The sequence below is a fragment of the Trichosurus vulpecula genome, chromosome 1 (genome assembly GCF_011100635.1).
Source record: "Trichosurus vulpecula isolate mTriVul1 chromosome 1, mTriVul1.pri, whole genome shotgun sequence".
In the NCBI taxonomy this organism is placed as follows: Eukaryota; Metazoa; Chordata; class Mammalia; order Diprotodontia; family Phalangeridae; genus Trichosurus; species Trichosurus vulpecula.
This window is the reverse complement of record NC_050573.1, coordinates 129,574,139-129,594,095: the sequence shown is the minus strand read 5'-3', so window position 1 is coordinate 129,594,095 and position 19,957 is coordinate 129,574,139. Positions and strand designations below refer to the sequence as shown.

The 19,957-nt window shown below is 36.0% G+C and overlaps 1 protein-coding gene across 3 annotated transcripts in view; it reads right to left on the bottom strand.

The window, feature by feature from the left end:
• The window catches only part of CSMD3 (CUB and Sushi multiple domains 3), a 1,625,828-nt gene that overhangs the window by 510,489 nt on the left and 1,095,382 nt on the right, over positions 1-19,957 (bottom strand). For all 3 annotated transcript variants that reach the window (XM_036758935.1, XM_036758944.1, XM_036758952.1), the window contains one exon: positions 15,887-16,003. In XM_036758935.1, the coding sequence (XP_036614830.1) occupies positions 15,887-16,003 (117 nt within the window). The remainder of the gene's footprint in view (positions 1-15,886; positions 16,004-19,957) is intronic.

Genomic DNA, 19,957 nt, shown 5'->3' with positions numbered 1-19,957 from the left:
TTCCTTCTCCAGCTCATTTTACATTTACAGATGAGAAAACTGAGGCAGACAGGGTTAAGTGATTTGTGCAGGGTCACATAGCTAGTAACTGCCTGAGGCCATATTTGAACTTATAAAGAGGAGTCTTCCTGACTCCAGGCATGGTACCCTGTCTGCTATGCCACCTAGTTGCCCTTTATGAGAATTTCATCCTTCAAAAAGCAGAAAAAAAATCAAAATGAAATTCTATACTGGCTCCTAGTCTAATTAACAGGGTCAGAAACTGGTTCCTGGAGTTGAAATGAAAGGAACGATAGGGTAAAATATCCATGCTCTCCAAGAATTTTGGGTAGAGATTAGAAAGCTAAGCATAGCAAAAAATGTCTCTTATATTAAGGACAAGCAAACTTCAAAGTGTTCAGAGGAAGGTAAGGTGATATTGGACAAAATTCTACATGGGAACTCTGTCTGGGAGGCATGGGGAACTCTCAAGAATGAAATCCTCCCCCACTAAAAAAACACACACAAAGGGAAATGAATCATTCCAATGAGGGGGAAATGGGTGTAGCATGTTCATAAGGAACCCACCAATCAACTTAGAATACCTATGTGTATATATACATATACATACATAGATATATAATACATGCACATATATATGTATATATGTGTGTGCATATACATATATATACATACACATACACACATATATCCATTACATACACACACAGACAGAAGATGGATACAAAGGCAGATAACAGAAAGTGAACATAAGAGTGTAGCACAGTCCAGTTTAAAAAAAAAATCGTAGCAGGAATGCTAGAAATCAGAATGTTCTGAGGCTGCCAAGAAAAGTGAAGTACAACAAAAAGATTGTTATTTGTTATTTTAGGATATATTGGAAGAAAGTGTAGGATCAAAAAAAGGAGATGCCTGTTGCCTGGGGGGAATATGATGATGATATCTGACAACAGAGAAGACCAGTGATTATTTCTCAATTATTACTTTATGTATTATTTTTCTTCCAAGGACAATGAACTGTGCACTGGAAATGAGAAAGAAAAATGGCTATCAGGGAGCTGAAATCAATCAGATGAGATTTTCTTTCAAGGAAATGTGAAAAAATGTTACCCTTTAATTTTAAGAGAAGGGACTTTTTACTCTTACCTAATATATCCAGTTAATTGCCAAATCTTGCCATTTCTTCTCCCACATCTCTTATACACCTTTTTCCCTCTAGTCACATATCTACCTAATCCAGGTCAGGTTTTCATTACCTCCTGACTAGTTTGTTTCAATAGTCTCCTAACTGGTCCCCCTGACTCAAGTTTCTCCATATTCCTATCCTTCTCAAAGCTGTAAAAGTTGTTATCCTAAAGGATAGGTTTGAGAGTGATGCCTCAATAAACTCCAGTGGCTCCTTATTATTCTTAGGATCAAATACAAACTGCTCGTTTTGCCATTTAAAGCTCTTAAACACAGAGGTTCATCCTACATTTTTGGCCTTATTACACATTATTCCCCTCCAGGCACTCTATGGTTCAGTCATAATTACCTTCATGCTATTCTCTACACACATCCCATCTCCATGCCTTTCACTAGATGTTCCCCAATGCTAAAAGGCAGTCATGCTTTTCACTTCCATATGTTGGAATCACTGGTTTCCTTTAAGACTTAGCTCAAGCTCCACCTTCTGCATTAGGTCTTTCCTGGTCCTCCTAGCTTCTAGTGCCTCATTGCCCTCCTACCAACCCTAAGTTTTTCTTGCATATATTTTATTTGTGGTTTTGTACATCTATGCATGCATATATTCTCTCCCCTATTAGAATATAGGTTCATTGTGGGTAGGAACTATTTTTTAAATTTTTAATTTTTTGTATTTCATATTCCTGCCTAGAATAATGCCTGGTAGTTAATAGTTGGCATAATTGGTAGCTAATGAATGTGTGTTGATTAGACAGCTGATTGGTTGAATGTTTTCTATATCAGTATCATGTTTTATTATCAGTATCATTTGTATCCACAGGAATAATCAGAAGTAGGTAGCAGTCATCCATTTTTGATAAGTTTTGGGACATTACCTGTCCTAGATACATGTACTGGGAAGACAATAGACACATCCGTTATTGTTAGGTCAGTACCTCTCGAATGAAATGAACAACCACCACTATTTTTCTCTTCTCTTTCTGATCCTTATTATATACTCTTCCAAACAGGATAACATTTGAATCTCTACCATCAAAATTTAAAGAATAATAATGATGATGATAATTATAATAATAAACAATAATATGTAGCATTTATATAGCACTTACAGTGTGTATGGCATTGTGTCAAGTGCTTGCTTAATAAATATTATCTCATTTGATCCGCATAACAACCTTGGGAAATATATGCTATTATTACCCCCATTTTACAGATAAGGAAACTGAGGCAAACAGAAGTTAAATCACTTGTCCAAGCCTACAAAGCTTGTACATATCAGAGGCTGTATTTGAACTCAGGTTTTCCTGACTACAAGCCTAATGCTCTATCCACTCAGTTACCACCTAGCTAACAAGGAAATGCTTTCTTCTCAGACTGTCTTCCTCTTCAAAGAGTGCCTTCACTTTGTTTCTTGCTTTTATGTGTTCAGTAGTGTTCAGGAGTCCTAATTCTTCCACAGTGTGTTGTTTTTTCCAGCCTCCTCATGCAGGTCAGAATTCCACTTTCTTTCTTCAAAATTTTTAAAAAATATTTCCTTTACCTTAAAGGTCCTCTTCCAAGTTTTTAAGGAAGATTTTCTTTTCCCTATTAACCTGAAGTATGGAGAGCAGAATGTCGTAAAAATCATTTACTTAGATTTCAGGAAATATTTTGATGGAAGTTTCATGATCTTTTTATGCAGAAGATGAAGAGATGTGGGCTGGCTGATAGTGTAGTTTTATAGATATTGACTAGTTAAATGATCACATCCAAAGAGTAGTAAATAATCACAATGCATCCTCTTGGAAGGAGGTCTCCAATAGAGCACATCAGGAAGTTTTGGCCCCGTAATGTTTAACATTTATCATTGACTTGGATAAAGGAACAGCTGGCATGCTGATCAAATTTTGAGATGACCAAAGTTGCAAGGGATAAGCTAACTATATGGATTGCAGATATAATCTTCATGTAAGATAACATATAACAACAGCTTCCATATTCAAAGAGATTTTGATATGCTGGAGAATTGAACTGAATCAAACAATCAGGTACTTACTAGGGGCAAAGGTAAAGTTTTATATCTCAGTTGAAAAATAAATTTTGAAAGAAGGTGGGAGAACCATAGGTAGATAACAGGTTGTCTAAGAAAAAAAAAGGTCTTTCAATTCAGTGGATTACAAGTTGATTATAAGTCAAGAGTGTGGTATGACAACTAAGAAAGTAAAAGTGATCCCGGCTACATTAAGTGAAACACAGTATCCAGAAATAGAGAGGTGATAGTCTTCCTATCTTCTGCCCTGTTCAGGCTACATTTTGATTACTGCATTTCCTGAAATGTACCACATTTCCGGAAAGTTAAATAATTGGAAGGTGTCAAGAGGAGGGTAACCAGGATATTAAAGAATGGTTTCAAAGAACTGAGAATGTTTAGCCTGGAGAGGAGAAGACTCAAGAGAACACATTAATAGTTGCTTCCTCCAACAGTCTATTGAACATCTCAAACTGGATGTCCTATAGACATCTCACTTTGTCCACAACTGAACTCGTCATCTTCCCCTCAAAATACTGCCCCTTACCAAACACTCCTGCTATTGTCTAGATCACTATCATCCTCCTAGTCACTCAAGCTTACAGCCCAAGTGTCATCCTCAACTTCTCACTCTCACACCCCCATCTCTGATTTGTTACCAATATCTGTCAACTTTATCTTCATAATATCTCCTTCATATACTCTCCTCTAAAGTCCTCCTAACTACCCTGGTATAGGCCCCCATCGCCTCAATTTTATTTTGTTTAAATAGCTCACTGACTGATCTCCCTAAGACAGACCTCTTCCTACTTCAGTCTATCCTCTGCAGGAATTACCACGTCACCCTCTTACTTGTGCCTGGTATGTGGTAGAAATTTACTGAATGTTTATTTTTTAATGAACTCCAGTGATTCCCTACAGCCTCAAATATAAAAATCCTCTGGTTTTCAAAGCCCTTTATAATCTGCTCCCACCTCCACTTCTCCAATCTTCTTACATTTTACACCAACCATCCCCTCTCTTCATGTGCCCTGCAATCCAGTGACACTGGCCTCCTTAATGTCCCTGGCACAACACACTCCATCTCTTAATTTCTGGCATTTTCACTGGCTGTCTCTCATGCTTAGAATACTCTCTTTCCTCAGCTTCACCTCCTGGCTACCCTAACTTCCTTCAAGTTCCAGCTGAAACACCACCTTCTACATGAAGTCTTCCCCAATCTCTCCTAATTTTAGTAGCTTTGATTGTTTATTATTTCCACTTAATCCTGTATATACCTTATTTGTACATGATTGTTCATATGTTTCTCTTTCATTAGACCGTGAACTCCTTGAGAGCAGAGACTCTTTTAAAATCTTTCTTTGATTGCCAGGGCTTAGCACAGCATCTGGCACATAGTATGTACTGAATAAATGTTTACTGACTGACTGAAATCACGGCACAGTCATATTACTGGCCCTTGCCAGAGGTAATGATATTGTTGGTGGAATTACTAGTTTACTGAGGATAGAAAATTATGGCTGCGGCATAAATGCAAATACCCCATAGTCTACTCAGATTCACTGCAAAATGCTTCCTTCTCTACATATTTTCCTGAAGTAAGCAAGATTTTTACTTCTTTGTTGTTATATTTCCCCAATAACTCTTATGGTCAACTTCCCTTCAGAATTCTGCTTACTTAATGAGCACCTTCTCTTTTTATCATTTTTATAGCCTCACACACACTCCTTTCTCTTGTCAATACCAAAGTCCTCTTCTAATTGGCCTTTTTTTCCTTCCTAGTGCCACTATTCTTTTGTTTTATCCTTTTCTTCCATTAAATCCTTCTGTTTCAGTTCAATTCTCTTTTTCTTGTTCTGTTTTCATTTTATTGAAGCCTCTAAACTTTCTCTACTCAAATAATATTTCTAGCTGTTACATGATTTTAAAAGCCTTCCAAATATCCTAATTCACAACTTCTGCTAATTTCTTGCCATTAAAGAAGTCACTTAACATTCCTACTGCTGAGTTTTTTCAACTTTATCAAGATGAAAAGAAACAATTAGATGAAATGAATTCTAGGTTCCTTCCAAATCCATTGTTCATAGAATTTACATCACAAGAGTAAAAGTTAATTCAGTTATATAACCATTTGTTAAATACTACATGTAAAGCATGGTGCTAGATGATGAGGATACAAAGACGAAAATGAAAGACAATTCCTGACTTTAAGGCAGGAATTTAACCTTCTGGAATGGGGGTAAGGAGACAGTTTGATAAGAAACATATACCAGTATAACACAAGGTAAATAGAGGAGAGAAATAATATTAACAGTAGCAATCATGGAAGTCATGGAAGAGGTGCCGCATCATTTGAGCCTTGAAGGAATACCAAGATTCTGAGACAGAGATAAGAAGAAAGTATATTCTAGTCATGAGAAATTCACTAAATTCACAGAGGCAGAAGATGAATTGTCAAGTTCAGAGAATAGTTAATAGTCTAGTTTGGCTGCAGCTTATGAAATGTAGTGTGGAATAAACCTGGAATCATTACAGATACCATCAAAGAAGAGAGCATAGTGAGGCAATTGAATATGGTCAAGGAGAGAATCTTGGGGAGCATGGTTATATAGAACTAAAGATAAAACACAGTAAAGAAAACAGAAAATGGTATTCTTAGGAGATGAAAATAATCGACTTAATCTACTATGTAATAATAGTATAATGTTATGCCACAGGAACCAAGAAAGGCAAATAGATTTGGTGAGCACATCACCGGTGACGTTTAAGCAGTCACTAGATTGTTGCTCGTAAAAAGATTATAGCTGTCTTGAGGAGTGATTGGGAGGGGATATAGTGTAAGATACAAATATAGACTATTCAAAATTTTGGTGGACAGAGATAGGCTATTAAGTTAAGGGGGTAGTAGGGTTCAGGAATAGCAATGAGAGACTGAGCTGAGGGACAGAATGCATGAGACCCTGTGACAGGCACTGAGAATAACACTGGAGTACTAGTGGTTAAATAACATTGAAACATATAGAGTTAGGACTTCAGACAGCAAACTCCAGTACAGAATTTCTTAACTTGGTGGGCAGACTTCAAAGTGGGGCAGGCCAGGAAACTGGGATGTGGAATAAATTATATTTTTATTTTCATCATTGCTGTCCTTTTTTGAAGAGGAACAGCAACATCATGGGTGATGTCTTGATCTGTGCTTAAATCGGATTTAAGTAAGGCACAGTCGCTCAAAGTCATTAGCCTCACTCTTTCTTCCTGAATCATCAAAGTCCAGTGGCAGGACAAAAGTCAAGATTACTGGCAATGGCCCAGGACGAATGGATGACCTGGGCATTTTCGACTGCTGACCAAGTTCTAAGAACTCCACAGTACCTGCTCCAGCTGCTTTCAATGGTGACTGAAACAAATTGTTCCCATCAGTCCATTCAACTAGAGAAAGTCTTCACGTGCTTGGAGTAGACATCCCTCTAATTCATGGAAGTTTTAAAGCCTGTCAGTTACCCTCAACCTGGTTTAGCCCATCTGCCAAGATGGTTCACCAGAATATGGCTTCTGTGTGTGCTACAGCTTCTTGGAGTCACAAGTGAGAGTTGGGTGAAGGTGGACACCAAAGATGGATGAGCAGCCCTGAAAAGGGCTCAAAAACCCCTCACATCAGAAATGTTAGTCCTCTCTGAACACCCCATACACCCTCTGGCTGAAACCTCTAACTAAAATTTAGTATTTCCTTTAGTTATGAAGGCAAGAAGACAACAAACTGTTCTGAGAAGAGTTCTATAGGTATTAGCAGACAAGTAAAGGGGTATATGACACAAAATGGTTAAGAAACCCTGGTCTCCCCTAATTACAGTATAAATCCAGTCTCTTGATTTACTAAGAAGTACACAAGCAGAGGTTGATTATTGTAGGGATTCCCACCTTGGGTCTGAAATTGGCCAAGATGAATAAAGTCTCTTCCTAGAATAAGATTCTATGATTCTATAATTTGCTATACTTTTGAATAGTTGTACTTTAACTAAAACTTCCTTATACTTTTACAAAAGATATCTAAGGCTTCATTTCTTTTTTTGTATAAATACAGATTTAATTAACACTTACAACCTGTGAAAATGCAAAACCTTAAGTGTTAATTAAACCTGTATTTACACAGCAAAGTAGAGTGTAGCCCTACATGTTCTTGTATAAGGGAGCTTATTTTAAACCCCGTTAATCCATTGTTCCCTGAAATAATAGCTAGTCTTTGTTATGCTTCCAGACAAAAATCTTACATCTAAGAGAGTCATGATAAAAAAACAACCCTTTGATAACTGCTATTTCAATCCGGTTAAATATCAAAATGGCCACATTTTAAGGAGATCGTTTTTTTTCTTTGAAACAATATATAGTAGCTACACGTTATAACGATGATTCATTATGTTATTTTCTTCCAATAAAATTGTACAAACCTTATCTTATAGTTATTCTTATGTCTGAAGATAATGAGTTGAGTTTTCTAATGATCTTAGGACAGAATTATAAAGTACTAGCTATATGCTAAAGACTTTAGGGTCCCAAGGAATGCTTTCATTGCTACTATTGACTGAATGTAGAGGTTTTTTAGTAGAAAGGAACCTTTTAAGACAATAGCATCATAGAATAGGATTTAAGTTTCTGTACCACTCTGTAGGATACAAAATAAACTGTTCTTAGTAAGGGACATAGTACACCTACCAAGACAAGGATGAATATATTTGCTTTTGGCTGGCAACTTTTAAATCTCAACATGAGAGTTTTTAAGTGAAAATGGAGGGACAAGGAGAAAATTGCCCATACCTGCCAAGCCAGATACTTCAAGGAATAGCATAGAAAGATAAATGTTAGTAAAGATGCTCTGTAATTCATAGTAGATACTATCCAGAAGGACAGTAAGAATTTTTCTAGGCTCAGATGTTCATACAGACACATATAAAAGTGGGGACTAGTAATCTTAATGTAAGGAGGTAAATTTGAGTTCAAATCACTGAGACCACACACGGCAATGAAAAAGTATATATTAATCAAAAGAAATAGATTAGATAAAGTGGACCATGGAATAGTGATATGTGTAAAGGTATTCCTCTCTCAGGAAACTGATAAAGGAGAAGGGGAAAATAGTGGAAAATATTCAGGCAAGGACCAAAGGAGGAAGAAACAGAAGGAATATTTTAATAGGATTAGAAGAACAGAGGTTACTAGCTAGAAGGAAGAAATGGATGATGACTTCCAGAAGCAGATCATAGTATGAATAAGGCATAAGGAACTTATTTTAAATATCTTGGCATCTGCTAGAATTCTCTCTCTGTTAATAGCAGAATATATGATAAATTCTTGACTTACATGCTGATGATTTAATTTTTCAAGAGGCATAAGAATGACAAGGGAAAGTGCTATTTTAGATCTGATTCTGGCAAATCGAGATTAAGTGGTTCAGAAAGTATGAATAATAGAAATCATGAGAAGAAATGACCACGCAATCTTAGAATTTATGAAAGGTAAGACTAGTACTATAAGGCATCATCTAATATACAACCTATATTTGGGCAGAATAGATTTCAGAGAGTTCAGACATCTGATCAAACATGTTTTGAACTGAAAATAGAGGAATGGGAGAAAAATGAACACATGGTCCACTGAAGCTGGGCATGGTAGGGAACAACATCAATAGCACATAAAGACAAGATCAAATGGTAGATAAACCAATAAGGGTAACTGTTTTTCTTGATCTGATTTTTTACAAAAAAGGATGCAATGCTGGGAACAAACTGATGGGAATATTGAAGGGAACTGATGACTCCATTTTAAAATGAGTGATACAGAAATAGACAAAGGTCAGACATAATCTGAGTCATAGATTTCAGTACAGCAGAACTCAAACGGTTCACTGAAAGAAATGGTAAAATGCCATAGCCTAAAAGTCCATGAGGGAGGCAGCCCAGGTGAATGGAAGTGCTCAAGAATGAAATTCTGAAGACAAAAAGAGAAGGAAAAGAAAAGGGATATACAAAAATGGGCATGAACAACACAGAAACTTCAGTAAACAACTTGAATTATAAAAAAGAGATACAGAAAGTAGAATTAAAAACAAGCAATATAAAATTAGTTGTATACATTTTGTCATGGGTACTAAAGCTCAACATGTTCTAAAGGTATGGAAGAAAATTGAGAACACATTTTTCAGCTATACTGTGGCAAAAGGAGGATCAAAGAAAAGATAAAACTAATACTAGAGTTGGATGGAGTGACAGTAACTGAAGATGAAGAGAACTTCTTACATTGCTTATTTACTTCTGTTTTGACTGCCAAGGAGGAGGGACTTTGGCCTGTGAAGAGCATGACAGAAATGGCTGACATGAAAATAAGAAGCAAACTAAGTAGGAAGATGGTAAAGAGAGCATCATAACAAGTTCAAGGCATCAGATGCAGATGAATTTCATCCAAGGAACTGGCACTCAACGATTTTTGGGTCACTGTACAAAAAAATCTGAAGAAATACAGATGTTTTGATATTCAAAAAATGAAGAAAATAGAGTCTTCAAACCCAAGCCTATGAGCTTAATTTGACAAAATTCTAGAATACAGCATTAAAGGGATGGCTAGTTATTACTGAGAAAAGATACCTGCGTGTTTTTTTTTTTTATGAAGAAGAGATAAAGCAAGAGTAAGTGTATTTCCTTTTGGTTAGTTGTACTAGACTGGTGGGACAATAGAATGCTATAGATACAATTGACTAAGATATTAGAAAAGCATTTCACTACGTAGCATGTTTTCTTGTGGAAAAAGTAGAGAGAAGACATTACAATTAAGTGGATTAAAAACTGGCTGAAAGGCTGGACTCAAAGAGTAATCATCAATGATTTGACATCAATTTGAAAGTAGGTTTCCAGTGGAAATCTCAGAATTGGTTCATTGCCCTAGGCCATTTAAGATTTTTTTTATCTATGACTTGGATTAAGAAATAGATTTTCCAATTTGCAGGTGACACAAAGCCAGGAGGGATGGCTAACACACTTTATGGCAGAATTTGAATTGAAAATAATCTTAACAGACGAATTTTGGTTTGGTGTTTTTTAGGTGCTTAATAAATGTTTATTGACTGACATTTTGAAAAAACTCTATTTAAATGAATGCTTGATATTTTTTTAAATCGAGTTTTTCAAAATGTCACCATCTTCATACCTGAAAGAATAAAAGAAAAGGAAAAAGACAGAAAGACAGAGAGAGAGAGAGAGAGAGAGAGAGAGAGAGAGAGAGAGAGAGAGAGAGAAAGAGAGAGAGAGAGAGACAAATGGAGAACTCCTGTATTACAAAAGCACATACTCCAAAAAAACATACTCCCATATCAACCATGTCCAAAAATGAACTTCTTATTTCACATTTTAGTCCACTATTTATCTGCCATGATGTACGTAATGCTCTTCTTTATCAGTCTTCTGGAATCACTGTTGATCATTTAGATGACCAGAGTTCTCAAGTTTTTAAAAACTGTTTGTTTTTTATAATTTTAATAATATTTTGTTTTCCCCCAATTATATGTCAAGATAATTTTTACAAGCTTTTGAGTTCCAAATTTTTTCTCCCTCTCCGCCTCCTCTCTCTTCTTCCTAAAATGGTATACAATTTGATATAGGTTATACATGTGCTATCATGTAAAACATATTTCTATATTAGTCACAGTTGTGAAAGAAACAGAAAAAGGGAAAAAATCCATGAAAAAGAATAAAGTGAAAAAAGTATGCTTCAATTTGCATTCAGAGTCCATCAGCTCTTTATCTGGATGTGGACAGCATTTTCTTTCATGAGTCCTTTGTATTTGTCTTGGATCATTTTGTTGCCAAGAAGAGCTGAGTCATTCATAGGTGATCATCACACAGTGTTGTTGATACTGTGAACAATGTTTTCCTGATTCTGATCATTTCACTTTGCATCAGTTCATACAAGTCTTTCCAGGTTTTCCTCAAATCTGCCTGCTAATAATTTCTTATTGCATAATAGTATTCCATTACATTCATATACCACAACTTGTTCAGTCATTACCCAATGATGGGCATTCCCTCAATTTCCAATATTTTGCCACCTCGAAAAGGGCTGCTATAAATATTTTTTCACATGTAGTTCCTTTTCTCTTTTTTATGATTTCTTCGGGATACAGATCTAGCAGTGGTATAGCTGGATTAAAGGGTATTCACAGTTTGATTGCCCTTTGGGCATAACTTCAAATTGCTCTCCAGAATGGTTGGATCAGTTCACAACTCCACCAATAGTGCATCAGTGTCCCAATTTCCCCACATCCTCTCCAACAGTTATTTTCTTCTTTTTGTTATATATTAGCCAATCTGATACATGTGAGGTGGTACCTCAGAGTTGTTTTAATTTGCATTTCTCTAATCAAAAGTGATTTAGAGCACTTCTTCAGATGCCGATAAATAGCCCTGATTTCTTCATCTGAAAATGGGTTGTTCATATCCTTTGATCATTTATCAGTTGGAGAATGACTTGTATTCTTATATATTTGACTCAGTTCTCTATATATAAGTGTCTATCACAGACACTTGCTTTGCTGTAAAGGTTGTTTCCCAGTTTTCTGCTTTCTTCCTGATATTGTTGCATTGGTTTTGCTTGTGCAAAACCTTTTTAATTTAATATAATCAAAATGATCTATTTTACATTTCATAAGGCTATCTATCTCTTGTTTGGTCATGAACTCTTCCTTTCTCCATAGATCTGACAGGTAGACTATTCCTTGCTCTTCTAATTTGCTTATAGTCTCTCTCTATATCTAAATCATATACCCATTTTGACCTTATCTTGATATAACATATGAATTTTGAACCACATTTTACTACATGAAATTTAATAGGGATAAGATAAAGTCTTAAATTTCATTTTTAGAAAATCATCCTCCGAAGTTTAAGATGGTACAGGCATGGTTAGACAATAGTCCCACTGGTAAAGACCTAGGAAGGTTAGTGGGTTACAAACTCAATATTGTCAACGTGACAACGAAAAATGTTAACGGGATCTTTGGTTTCAGTAGGTCAGGCACAGCTTCCAGGAAGAGGGAAGTCACAGTTCTATTCATACTACATTTAAAGTATTTCACTCAATTGTGGGTGCCACAGTTTGAGAAGAACATTAATAAGCTAAAATGTGTGGAGGAGGGCAACCTGTATTGTAATGGGCTTTAAGTCCATGTGATATGGAGTTCAGCCGAAGGTAAAACAGGGATATTTAGCCTAAAGATAAAGAAGACTCAGGCAAGATACTATACTTATCTTTAAATATTTGAAGAGTTGTCCTGTGGAAGAGGGATTAGACCTATTCTGTTGGACTACTGAAGGCAGAGCCAAAAGGAATAAATGGAGGCTTCAAATAGGAAAATTTAGGCTTTATTTAACAAAAAAGAAAACAAAACAACTTCCTAACACTCCCAGCTTATGGAAAGTGAAGTGGACTGTTTTGAGAGATGCAGAATTGGCTCTTGTTTGGACATCTTCAAGCAAAGACCAGGTAAAACCTGTCAAGTATGTTATAATGGAAATCCATTTTAAATGTGACTTGGACTTGGTGATTCTGAGGCCCCTTCCAACCACATAATACCACAGTTCCATGATTATCTAGGGCATTTAGTGCACTGCATGGTCAACAATGTGGTGTGGCAGCCAACAAATTGAATGTAGTCTGAGAGGCAGCTTGGTGGCACAGTGGACAGGGTTCTAGGCCTGGAGTTAGGAATATCTGAATTCAAATACAGACTCAGAAACTTGCTAGCTATGTGGCCCTGGGCAAACTATTTAACCTCTGTTACAGTTTTATCCTCTCCAAAACAGGTGTAATAATAGCACCTATCACCCATGGTTGTTGTTAGGATCAAATGATAAGATATTTATAAACTCATTTAAAATCTTAAAGTGTGGTATAAATGCTAGCTGTTGTTGATGGTGATGGTGGTGGTGGTGGTGGTATTATTGTTCTACAACTGTATCAAATAAGACAATGACCAAGATGAGGAGGGTTATAGTCTCACTTTTCTCGGCTTTTGTTAGATCACACCTGGAGTATTTTGTTCAATTATAAGCATCTCATTTTAGAGAAGACACTAATAAACTGAAAAGAATCCAGAGGACAACAAGCAGGATAGTAAAAACCCCAAGAATATACCAAATAAGGACTGGTTAAATGAACTGGGGGTGAATAGATTGAAGAAGAGGTGACTTAGGGGGAGGTAGACAGCTGTCAACGTCATACAGATGAGTATTTTGCTTGCCCTGTTGGCCCTAGAGGGCACAACTAGTACCAGTGGGATGAAGGATAGTGAGGCTCAGAGGAAAGAGTACTGAATGTAGAATCAGAGGACCTGGGTTTGAGTCCATGTTCTGCTAGTTACTACCTTGGACAGGTCACTTAATTTCTCTGAACTTCTGTTTCTTCATCTGCAAAATGAGAGGGTTAGAATAGATGCCCTCTAAGGTCAATTACTCTGCCAAATCTATGATCTTGTGATCTATGAATCTATCAAGAAGATCTTCATACCTAGATAACCTGCAAGGTTCCTTCCAACTCAGATTCTATGACTCTTCCTCTAAGCAAAGCAGAAAACATCATTCTGTTATAACCAAGAGAAATACCTTCCCTTTGTTATAACTCTCTTTTTGCATTCTCTGATGGCAAAATCAGTAAGTACTCCATGCAAAGGTTACATGTATAAATTAAATGTGATACCTATTATTACAAGCTAAATAAAAGCTACTGTTACTTTATAAAGAACTACTTTCTATAAAATTAGCATTCATAGTTCTCTTACATTGGAGAAACTATTCTTTCTTCTTGGGGTTAATTTACAGTTTGTACCACTGATACATTATTATAAATATAGAATTCATAATCAATAATTACATTTTTCATGCTGTGGAATTTTCTCTCTACACATTTGTAAAACATTTTTTCTGGGTTTAAAAAATAATCATTAGGCTGTTATCAAAAAAATCACATTGACTGGTCTTTGTGCTGAGTTTTTCAGTTTGAATCGAGAGACTGAAGCTTTGGTTATTTTCATTTTATATAGACACAACGTAAGTGAAATTCTTCCATTTATTCTGTAAGTATTTATGTGGATTCTATCATGCACAGCAATGAGAAGGAAGTTAGTAGGGGTGGGTGAGATAGTGGAGGTTGAGGAAAGAGACACAAGGAGGAAAGAAATAGAAGACTTCTATTTCAGAAGCTTACAGTTTAACTGGGGAAACAAAGTATTAAAAGTTAAATAGCTAAACATAATATTTAAAAAATAACGTACGAAAATCATCAGAGCAGAATAGATGAAAGCCATTTTTTGAGGGAGGAAGACTTTGTTGAACTTCACCTTTAATACATACTGGCTATGTGAATAGTGGCAGTCTCTGAACTATTCAGTGTTTAAGGTAATTTGTGTTGGTGGATGAAGTTTCTACAAGGAGAGTTCCCAATACGTATGCAATTACAAGTCACAACTTCCCACTTCCCCAACAGAAAACATATTAGCAGTGGTTCAAAACAAAATATTAATTACGTTCAGATGGTGTGGATATATGTATGTGTGCGCTGTCCACTAAAGTCATACTATGATGCCTTGTGTCATATGAAATGATTTTAGGGTTTAAAACACTCTGAAAATGAAGGGAATACATAATAAAATGAACAAGCAGAACAGATTGAGGTTATTCACAAGAATCATAATTGAGGATATTGATGGGTGACCCATGTCTACAGTTCTGGGATATGAGTACAGTGATTCAATTCACATTTTATTACACTGTTATCTGAACAGAGAACTATCAGTTATTCAACTGACTCTCCACTGAAGAAGCTCTCTGGGCTCTTGATAGGAAATTTCCTTAAATGAATTTTCTGAAAGAGAAGCCAAGTTGAAGCTGTGTTCTACCTAAATTCAATCAACTCTTACAAGAATTTATTGAGCACTTCCAGGTGATGGGCACCCATGTTGGTCACCCAGAACACACATTTAATAGTTGAAAAAATTCCTTTTCTCAAGGAATGTATGTTGTAGACATTTTATTTTAAAGAAGATGAAATCACATCTGATTTCCTCTTAAGCTGACTCTGGGAGGAGGGAAAGGAGGAAGCCCCTCTTTGTGGAGAAATGGAGGTAGAATCAAGTCTGATTAGGGTTTCTTAAGGGTGGGGAGATGGGAAGATATGTCCCCTCCTTGCCCCAGTGGCAGAGTTTGAGGGTGGCCTCTGTGAAGTAAAAAGTGTATTAATTTCCAGGTGTTTCATGTGTATTCTTTGAGGGGAACGATAACAGTTCTGGAAGCAAGTCTTGGGAGAGCCAGATTATGGCAGTCTACTTTTTAAATTAATCTCAGTACTTTCAGAAGGGGTGAGAAGCTTGGCGGCAGAGTGTGATGATGAAATCAAAATACATTAAAGTATCAAAAAATAGTAAACCTCAATTAAGTCTACATTCGGATACAAAGCAAGTAAGCCTCTGATTGAGAACCCTACCTATTAAACCTGATTCTTTGCTGCTATCCCATAAATTCAATTCTATGCACAAATTTCAGTGATAACTTTTTTTAATCACAGGGAATGATATCATACTTGATATAATGAAACAAAAGATGATGCCATAAAAAATTATACAAGCTAATAAAATCATCATTACATGAAAGATATTACCTTTTCCATGGGTTACATCTACAGTCCATGTACAATTCAAGGAATTTGGATAGAATTCAGGGTATCCAGGGGACAAGATTGTTCCACTAGGCCCTCGTACATCACCTCCACATAATGCTGAGAATAAAACAAACACAGGCATATGATCAGTCTTGTTATAGTTAGAGATGATGCAAAGGCTGAGAAAATCTCTTATCTCTATTAAAATATGAGTCAGACTCTCATGGCTAAGCTACTTCCTGTTAATCCTTGGGATGTGCACAAGCTCTCACCATCCAACAAAATCATTCAGTCTACTGTAGTAATAATGCATGAAATGGTAAATTGTTGCCTAGAAGGGTTAAATGAAAGCCTGAGAGAGTAAGGCACAACACTTTATATGAAAATTTTAATGATTTGCTTAGCTCATATGTTTTTAATTATAAGCTACATTTGCATAAATTTCTGTAAATTAAACATGACTAATTGATTGTTGAGCAGCCCTTGTTATTAAGTATTAAGAAAATGAATTGTTAATTATACCAAATTGTTCATTATAGAGTCCTAAAGGAATATGTCATTCTTTGTGAATTTTCATTTAGAACACTAAATCATTACAATATCTATTTCTCTATTTCCTTTAAAAAGTGATCACTGTAAGATCTAGGCAAACAATCTACCAGGCAAACAATCCATGAAATCTAGTTTTAAAATATTAAAAAATTAAAATATAATTTCAAGTACTCATTAATTGATAGATATTAAATAAGAGGCACTTATGTGTGCAATACTGTGTTGGCTAAAAAGCCTGCAGGTCTGGATTGGCAGAACCACAGCCCAGTGACAAGGGAAAAGGAAGAATTCCAAGTAAACATTACAATCGCAATTAAGTGATGCAAACTAAAGGTAAGAATACAAGTGGTAGTGATATAGGGCAGCTTATACAAGAGACTTGTGGTATAGTCATTAAAAATCTCTTCTCCTCCCTTCCTTCCTTTTCCCTCTTTTTATCATCTACGGAGGCAGAAGGAATTGTCTCCTGGGTGTTGGTTCTCTTCTGAAAGAAGTTGCTTTATCAAAATTTCCAAATTACATAGCTAATGTTTCCTTTTGAAACATGCTTCTATTAGTAGCTCCCATATAAACTAGATTTGTAAAGAGCATATATAAATAGCTGCACTCATGGGTGTGCCTGAATATGTGTCCCTTCCATTAATACCTTCCTCTGCCACTTCCATATGATATGAAGTCAAATAAATAAAAAGACAGACAGAGAGACAGATAGCATAATATAGCATAATATTTATATAGTACTTACTCTGGGCCAGGTACTGTTCTAAGCATTTAACAATTAATATCTCATATGATCCTCACAACAACCCCGGGAGAGAGATGCTATTATTACCATCAACTGAGGAAACTGAGGCAAATAAAGGTTAAGTGACTTGCTCAGGGTCACACATAGTTCTCAAGGTTTATGCTAGGGAAGCACAAGCTCTCCTGTTGAAATAGAATACCTTCAAGTGTAGGACCAGCAATGATACTTAGCATCTAGCTAAAGTCTATCATCTGTAAAAAGGAGGCAAAAGAATTTAACACCCATAAGGTAAGGTTAGGCCACAGAAGACATTTTCCTCCCACGAAAAATTATGAAGGCAATTTTTTTATGACACAGAGAAGTTGTGACCTATACTGACAGAGGAATTATCCATACCAATGAAATCATAAATTTTTTAAAAAATTTATTCTATGCATACAATGTGATATAATAGTTTAATATATAATTGTGAGGATAGCTGGTAGCATATTGGATAGAGTATTAGACCTAATGTCAGGAAGTTCAGAGTTCACATCCAGCCTCAGACCCTTACTAGTTGTATGATCTTGGGCAAGTCACATAATTTCTGACTGTTTCAGTTTCCTTTACACTAAAATAGAGACAATAGTAGTATCTCTTTGGAGGATTGTTTTGAAGCTCAGATGTGATATTTTTGAAAGTGCTTAGTACAGTGCCTAGGTACACAGTAATCGATATATAAATGTTAATTCTCTTTCCCCTTCCCTTCCTTTCATCAAATAGACAGTTGAAATAAGTAGTTTTTTAAATGATTAGAAAATTTCTCATGAAGGTAAAAAAGCATGACGTATGATCACAAAGAATTATGTCATTTCAGAGGAGGGCTTTTCTCATTCATGAGGAAAGGTATGAATTTCAGTAGGGTGAAGGTGCTGAAAAGGGCCATTCTCTTTTATTTTATGATTGACATTCATTCTTAATAACCTTTAATCAATCTAGGAAATAGTAAGGATTTTGGTCCTGGAAGTTAGTAAATAAATAAGCTATGTTATACTGGGACACTGAGAAATCTACTGAGAAAAAGCCATTTGTAACATTTCATCTTACACTTTTTGTGATGTTAAATCCTTAGCTGAAAAAAGCAGCTAGAACCATGACAAAAGCAAGGAGACTGGGCTCCAAAGACTAAAAAGGCAATTTGACAAAGACTCTCTTATCCATAGGACTCTACCATGAGGGATTTTTTTTAATTATGAAAGGAAAAAAATCTGTTATTCATACTAGATTCATTTTTCAAAGCTTCCCATATTCATCTTTGCTCTGATAATGCATGTAGAAACTTAGGTAATGACACAGTAAATAAACAAATCATAACAAAAGCTGTATTATTCAACAGCTTACTAACCAGCAAGAGGTTTGAATATTCTCTGATACAAATTCTCAGCATTAAGTTTAATGGAGAAAACCAAACAATTGGTCTCAATGTCAAAGCAAAAGAATGCCAAACTAAATAATTTCTTCATACAGATATGATCCCTGCCTTGGCAGATTTTGATTAAGTCTTTAACAATGTTAGAACTATGAAGACTCCCCCAAAGGATCCAGCTGCCTGATGTAAAAACTAGGTCTTGCAAAATCCTCCTTCATTTGGGGGAGTAGTATCAATCTGCCTGCCCTTATATGGGTTTGTTAGAAAGGCTCTTGTAGAGCAGGGAAGATGATAGACAGCCCTGTAATACCTCCTTCATGTCATTATGTAGATATGTCTGCCTACTCTACAACTTGAGATACTTTCAATATCTCTTGGTGTAACAATTCTATTCTGTACCTGTTTAGTTTTTTGGGCATTTTAAATACCGAATCCTGACCCAGGTCTATATTTTTTGCATCTATCTCTGCTTGTGCTTTCCTGGCCAGGTTAGACTATTAAACAATGACTCCTAACAATGTACCTTTTATGTTCTATTATCCTATAAGAAAATGGAAACAAAGTGATGATGAAGAGAGTATAGTGAAAAGAACACTGGACTAGGAATCATGAGATCTGCATTCTAATCTCAGCTGTGGCACTAACAAGGCAGGGCCTCTCTAGTGGCTCCTTTATTACTGCCTAAAAACATGTCCATGTCTCCTCCATCCTCAAAAATCTCTCAATTCATCCTTCCACTCCTGCTAACTCTCATCCTATAATTCCTCTACACTTTTTGGCCAAACTCGTCAAAACCACCATTTACAATAGGTGCCTTTCCTTTCCTTCTTCTTATTCACTTTTTAGCCCCTTAAAATCTGTCTTCTGACTTTGCCATACCCCTGAAACCACTCTCTCCAAAGTCACAAATCATCTCTTAATTGGCAAATCATTCCAAATTTTCCCAATATATTAGACTACCAATCAGAATTATTTGGAATTTCTGATAATGATTCAGAAAAATTGGAGAAACAGGGACCTGGCCTCCTATCAAGTAAGATTAGGGTTCAAGACCCTCCCCTGTCATAAACTGGCTAGGTGACTCTGGGCAAATCACTTAATTTCTCAGGGCCATAGGCAACTCTCTGAGACTGAAAGTTATAGAGAAACTCACTACCTGGATAGATCAAGGGTGTTTCTTCACCAGGGAGTTCCCTAAAACATTTAAATCATTGTAAAACACAAATCCCTACCTTTATCATAAAAATGACATCCAAGGAAAAACCCTCTTCACAGTTCTAATAAAGCACTTTCTCCAGGAAGTATTTCTTCATCTTTCCAGCTAAAATTAATTTCTCCCTTCTTTGCATAAAGATAGCACTTTGTT